The sequence below is a fragment of the Prosopis cineraria genome, unplaced genomic scaffold (genome assembly GCF_029017545.1).
Source record: "Prosopis cineraria cultivar Desert tree isolate PC_DT_omini unplaced genomic scaffold, ASM2901754v1 PC9, whole genome shotgun sequence".
Lineage (NCBI taxonomy): Eukaryota > Viridiplantae > Streptophyta > Magnoliopsida > Fabales > Fabaceae > Prosopis > Prosopis cineraria.
Window position 1 is genome coordinate 15,517,377 of NW_026555340.1, and position 7,068 is coordinate 15,524,444.

The window sequence follows — 7,068 nt, forward strand, 5'->3', positions numbered from 1 at the left end:
CTTTAAAATTTGTTTATTTGGGGTACAAAAACTTATTTCTTCAGGAAACCTAATTCTATCAAAAATCATAGAATGATCTCACTTCCTTCATAGTCCCATCAAAGCTCAATTCCATCCCCTCACTTAAATAAAATTTTTAATCACTTTTATTATCATATCAAATATATTTACTATCTCACTTCCATTTTCACTTATACCAAACACGGCATGAAAGAGGAGTTGGTGGAAGCCGGCCAAAAAGAGTTAGTGGAAAGTTTCTATAAAAACTAAGTAGTAAAAAAAGAGTTGGTGCTTCCTCTCCAGAATTCACTCACTGTGGTAGCTCTCATCTTGATTCTCAGAGATGGCGAAAGTGGGTAGGATCAAGCTCGGGTCACAAGGCTTGGAAGTCTCCGCCCAGGGTCTGGGGTGCATGGGCATGTCCGCTTTCTACGGGGCTCCGAAACCCGAACCCGACATGATCGCCCTCATCCACCACGCCGTCCAAACCGGTGTCACATTTCTCGACACTTCCGACATGTACGGCCCACACACCAACGAAATCCTTCTTGGAAAGGTACGATCGATACGAATTCCCTTTCCTTTTCTTGATTCTTCATGTTGTTCGCTCTGATTTGTGTTGCTCATTTGGTACGAATTCAATTTCTTGAGATAGGCATTGAAAGGAGGTGTGAGAGAGAAGGTTGAACTGGCCACCAAATTTGGAATCATCTTTGCGGACGGGAAGAAAGAGATCCGTGGCGATCCTGCATATGTGAGAGCGGCTTGTGAGGCGAGCTTGAAGAGACTGGACGTCGATTGTATTGATCTCTACTATCAGCACCGTGTTGATACTCGTGTGCCTATTGAAGTCACGGTTTGTTGGCCTTCTCTCTGCTTTGGGTTTTCTTCTCTTTCTATCACACCGTAATTTACAGCTTGCCATTCGGCGTGTTTCACCTAAAATCAGATTGATCCATGTGGTTTGGTAGACTTTCAAAAGCCATCTTTTGTCTTAGTGTCTTGCTAACAGTAATATCAACGAAAGCCTTTGAAACTTTTTTAATAGACACAAATAAAATATACTTTTAACACTAAACTAATTCATCATTTTAATTTTAATATATTTCTTTTGGTTACCTGTACGCGATTATTATAACCCTTAGGAGACAAACTGATTTTGTTATTTCAAATGTTATGCAATATAATATAATTTAAATATATTATTCAGAAAAACCTGGATGTGACAAGCACTGGGCGCCTTGTAGACGGTTGAGAAACCATCCTTCTTGGTTCTGCTTTTTCAATAATTCTTTATTAATTTTCATTAACAGTATAGGATGTTGGATATTCCAGTAACATGTTATCTTATAAATATTTCGGCCTTGTTGAACTGGAGCAGTATGGAGCATTATTTTAATCCAATAAGACAATTTTCCCTGAAAGGAGGAAAAAAAGTTTGATTGGGATTTGGGGACGCTTTTTACTACCTTATTCCGGGTTTCTGAGTCTCCTTTTGGATTTTCTTTGGGCTATTGACAAAAGATTAAGAAACACTTTCTCCCCTAATGATATATGAAATTAAGAAGTCCTTTCTTATTCTTTTCTTCCTTCTGTACATTTTTCTGTGTCTGAGAGTTGATCAATACATGAGGTCCATGAACCAGGGAGTGAAGAATTAGGAGTAGCCGAATAGGATACGGGAAGCAATAGTGGTTGAACCCAACCACAATAAGCACATGTTATATTAAAATTAAAAGGTTGGAATTAAAAGAGATGCAACTTACAGACAATTGCCAAGGAACTGACGTGCATCCGTCTAAACATGTGCATGATATTGCTGTTAGATAAAGGAATTAATGTTATTCAATTTTTGGATTTTCTATGTTATTTGAATATCTGTATATGATTGATAAATGCAAACTTATTTCTATATTATTGATGATAAGGTTGGGGAACTTAAAAAACTTGTTGAGGAAGGAAAAATAAAATACATTGGATTGTCGGAGGCCTCAGCTTCGACAATTAGAAGAGCACATGCTGTTCATCCTATAACAGCCGTGCAATTGGAGTGGTCCTTATGGTCAAGGGATGTGGAGGAAGAAATTGTTCCAACCTGCAGGTGAGATTTAAACCGTAGAAAATTTTTATTTATAATATCTGTTATTTCTCCATGTTGGAGCTCTTGACTAAACAGCGACAAGTGTTTATCTTTATGACTTCTGATTTGGTTTGCTATATACCTAGGGAACTTGGTATTGGAATTGTTGCCTATAGTCCTCTTGGACGAGGATTCTTCTCATCAGGAACAAAGTTAATTGAGAACCTGACACAGGATGATTTTCGGAAGGTTTGTGTTAATTCATGCTATTCCATAATTTTTCTGTACCATAATTGCTTCTTGATATAACTACTACATGTTTTTTTAGAGTAGCACTCCTGTTTATGAAAACATTAATTTGATATTTAATTAATCCTATTTAAGTAGTTGCCAGTTATGTGCTGCAGTAATGCAAAACAAATGGTCGTTAACATAAAATTTGAGTCATTGGCTTATCGTCATGGGTAACTGGGTTTTGGTTTGACCACAATCTTATGGGAGGAAAAATATATATGGCTATAGCCCTTGATCTGTACCATAATTGCTTCTTGATATACATCTACTTCAATTTTTAGCGTAGCACTCCTGTGTATGAAAACCTGACTCTGATAATTAATTAATCCTAGGTAACATATTCTTGGATTCCATCTCTGCATACTGGCATAATCTTTCATACCATTTTTATTGGCTAGGTTATTTGAAACGGGTTGGGGGTTTTGAAAGGCATAAATGTCTTGTTTAGTCGATAAAAGTTCTAATAAAATCAAGCTTTTACCAACTTAAAAATCAAAATCAACCTTGCCGCTTATAACCTTTTTTTAATACCTCAATTTACAATTTAGAGTTATGCATGAGTTTGGCTTTATTCTACATAGCACGTACATACATGAGATCTAAAAGGCTCAAGCATTACTGAATTACACATTCAAATGTCACTCTTAAGGCATTTAAGTGGCTAATTACTAATGAAATTGATGCAACTGTACTGAGTCACCTGACTTAATGTTAATGCATCATAAGTGCTCCTGCCCTGAAATTAGAGTCCAGAACTTTGGAGGACAGTCAAATTTGTATTTTTAGTGATGAACGATTTTGGCATAAATAACCTTGCATTAGTAGAATATCTTTGATTTATTCTCTATTTTATGATGCATGATGATAATATATCTGATTTTGATCAATTAATTGAAGTCTCTTGACTGAAATATTGGTAATGATGAGGAACTTTTGGTGCCTTCACTGGAAAACACTAATAAGTAAGAACCCCAAGTTCTTTGTCCTGGACCCTGAAATATTTTTTATGAGAAACAGTGAAAGGAAATTGTAAAATAGGAAGATAATCTTATGAAAGGAAAGACACAGTAGCATATTGCTTAAAGTATTAGTCTTTTCGTTTCATTCCACAGGATCAATGTGAGATGTTTAACATTTTTTGCCCCAAAAAAAAAAACATATATATTATTTTAATTTGAAATCTTAAGGTTGGATAAAGTTTATTAGCGTATGTACCACCTAGAGACAAGATATGCTTATGAACTGGCTTTAATTATCTACTTATCAACTTTATATATCGGTTCATTGAACCATTGTGCAATCGTTACATCTATTATGAGATTACGGCTACAAAAGATAAAAGTGGAAAATAAGAGTGAATAATGTAAAGTGTTAAGATATTTAATACGTGTAATCTCATAACATGCTATGAGTCATGGGAATAAATAAAGAACATGCTATGAGTCTATGACTCTCTTATGCCTTGCTTGGTGCTGCATGAAGATTTTTTATTAGTTGTACCTGACACCTTGTTTCAATGTAAATTAGAGAAAAATTTATCCACATTTTTTACATTCATTATTGGTTGTTTGATATCTAGATATAATCTAATCGGTACATGTATTTCACCTAATTGCAGCATCTGCCTAGATTCCAGCCTGAAAACTTGGAGCACAATAAAACTATATTTGAGAGAGTTAATGAAATGGCTACAAAAAAGGGATGCACTCCATCCCAGCTAGCATTGGCCTGGGTTCACCATCAGGGAAATGATGTGTGCCCCATTCCTGGAACCACCAAAATGGAGAACTTCAATCAAAATATTGGGGCTTTGTCAATCAAGCTAACACCAGAAGAAATGGCACAGCTGGAGTCTTTTGCTGCAGCTGATGCTGTCAAAGGTGATAGATATGGGACTGGAATAGCTACCTGGCAGGACTCTGATACCCCCCCACTTTCTTCTTGGAAAGCTGCATAAGGCAGTACATATGCTATGCTTCGTTAATTACTTGATGATGCAACCTTGAACAAACTGGTCTGTCTGAGGTGCACATGCCTTGCCTTGGAAAGAAGCTCGTTGTATTGATCCTCTTAGGTTGTGTGGTTTTGTATCGTTTGAAAGCTTTTTGAATGATATGACGGGTAACTATGTGTGAAAGCTGTTTGAATGATATGACAGGTAACTATGTGTATGTATGTCTAAATAAGCCGAGTCATCAGACATTGTGGAAACAGTCACTTGACTCTTATTGTAGATGTTGGGAGCATCGTCTTGTCAAATTAGCTGGGTTATGTTTTGCATTGAGTTGTATCAGTTGATCTTTGAGCATTTGTCCAGGTTAGCATTATTTAGTTTAAATGGGAGCTGGGCGGCACCGTTGACTGGATGCTGGAGCACAAGAGCTTGTGAGAAATGGCTTGATGGTAATTACGATGCAAGCTGCTCTTGATATGCAGTTGATTTAGGTACAGGCTTCTAGGTATGGAAAGATCTTGAACTGTTGCGAACCTGTCTGGTGGATTACAGAAAAGGCCTATGAAATCGCTTTTATCAGATCACTTATTTCCAAAAACAGTCCAAAAAATTGAGGCGAATAAAATACAAGAGCGTTTTATCCAAAACGTATTTGAAGCACTCTTGTAGACGAAAAAGAAGCATTCCTGTAAGTCTTTTTCGTAGCGGTGTAATAGTCCAGAGTGATTTGTAATTGAATTTGAAGTTTTCAATGTTGTGTTCGGATGTAGGGATTTGGTTTTAGTTTTGAATTTGGGCCAAATTTACTATATGAATTTATAAAAATTTATAGATTTGGAATATATCTAAATCCAAATTTATATTTTATTATAATTTTTTTTGTAATTTTAAATCTCTTATATATCCTAGTTACGTTATTTAAAATGACAGCTACTATAGCCCTGTTCTCTTCCCTTTTCATTTCTCATCTCGTCTTTGAATTTAAAATTTGTTTATATCTTAAATACAAGATTTTAAATATAAAATTCAAATCCACCAATAATGTGAGAGTCTTGAGTAATAAGTTCCAGTTGGATATTAGATGGCTATGCTTACGTCTATTCATTTCTCTCTTATAACATTGATCCCCCTCCATTTTTTATTACAAGAAAAACTATTACATTATTCATTGTTTTTTTTTTAAGTAAAACTGCAAAATTCAAGAAACATTTATTAATTTTTTTCCAAATTGCACCTCATAAAATCAAAATTTATGAGACAAACTTATTTAATTAATTACAAGAATAATTTAATCTAATTTTTTAATTTCAGATATAATTGTTAAACTTAACCAACTTTTTTAAACGGTATAAATTGATTAATATTTGTTGACATTTGAAAATGGAGGGAATGTTACTTGTCATGTAAGCTTTTGTCTGGGAATTCTATCATCATTTATTGCTATGGATTAAATAGAATCAACTCTAAGTAAGAAGAATATTTAAGATTATTCGTAATAGTTTTTGCCAATATAGGGACTAGTAAGTGAAGAAAAAGTAGACACTTTCAATGTGCCCATGTATTTCCCGTTCATGAAGGATCTGAAGACAATACTTGAAAGTAATGAAAATTTTAGCCTCGAAAAAATCGTCATATTGAATCTTATTAATTATGCCAAACATGGAAATGTAAGTTTCCATAGAGTGGGCTGTGTGCTAGAAGTTTTGATTGAAAAACATTTTAGCGATGGAATTGTTGATAAGCTTTTTGACGTTTTACAAAGACAATTATTGAATTCTAAGAAATAATCATTAGAGTAAATTGTGAGAAATAATCATTACAAAGACAATTATGGAATTCTAAGAAATAATCATTAAGAGAAAGGTGCATGCATGAATAGATAAGTTCACAAATTTCATGAATAGATCACAAGTTCACATATTTCATCTTGTGTAAGAAAATGCATTGGCTAAACTCTAATTCTCTCAATGGAAACAATAAATTTAGGAAGCGTTTGGATTGATAGATTTATATTTGAATTTTAAATTTAAAATTTTACATTTTAAATCTCACATTTAAAATTCATGTATTTAATTAAAATTTGCTACCATGAACAATAGAATACAGATAGCTGCCATATATATTAATTAAAAAAGTATAATTATTTATGTAGGAAAAAATGGACTATGAAATTTAAAAAAAACAGAGAACACAATATAATTTAAGATATTATATAGCTAAAAAATAAACTAATTTGAAAGTTAATTTATTCTCATTTACCTACATACACATAATTTGGTTGAAAAAGAATCTATATTAGGTTATTAATATATTTTATATATTAGATCATTTTGAGAGTCAATTTGTATTTTAAAACTTGAAGGACTCACATGATAATTTAATAAAAGTATAAGAGATTAAATCGATAATTGATATAAACTTAAACGACTGAAAATTTTGTTATCCCTTTATTTTTGCAGAAAATAAAATAAATTGTAACTCCTCCTTTGATATCACAATGTTTAATATCTTTTTAATTATTGGAACAAGCCAGGCTTTAAAGGGAGCTTGAAGAGACTACAAATTCATTGCATTGATCTCCATTACGTTCATCGTATTGATGCTCGTCCAACCATTGAACTCAAGGTCTGTTTTTATTTGCTTTCCATCTTCTTCTCTTCCTCATATAATAGAGTAAAATATTACAGTTTAATTACCATGTACCATTTGATAGTTTATTGTTATTAATATAAACTAACGG

At 33.4% G+C, this 7,068-nt stretch overlaps 1 protein-coding gene across 1 annotated transcript; it reads left to right on the top strand.

Moving 5' to 3' along the window:
• The first annotated feature begins 282 nt into the window (after positions 1–282).
• Positions 283–4,654, top strand: LOC129320108 (probable aldo-keto reductase 2). Its single transcript, XM_054965302.1, has 5 exons — positions 283–556; positions 656–856; positions 1,929–2,101; positions 2,227–2,329; positions 3,993–4,654. Exons 1-5 carry the CDS (start codon positions 344–346, stop codon positions 4,329–4,331), a joined length of 1,029 nt encoding a protein of 342 aa, XP_054821277.1. The 5' UTR covers positions 283–343; the 3' UTR covers positions 4,332–4,654.
• The last annotated feature ends 2,414 nt before the right edge of the window (positions 4,655–7,068 follow it).

Excerpts from the sequence above, each read along its gene's own strand:
- LOC129320108 (XM_054965302.1), top strand. The coding sequence starts at position 344 with ATGGCGAAAGTGGGTAGGATCAAGCTCGGGTCACAAGGCTTGGAAGTC. Across the intron at positions 857-1,928 it reads GTGTGCCTATTGAAGTCACG|GTTGGGGAACTTAAAAAACT; the intron begins GTTTGTTGGCCT and ends ATTGATGATAAG. Across the intron at positions 2,330-3,992 it reads CACAGGATGATTTTCGGAAG|CATCTGCCTAGATTCCAGCC; the intron begins GTTTGTGTTAAT and ends ACCTAATTGCAG.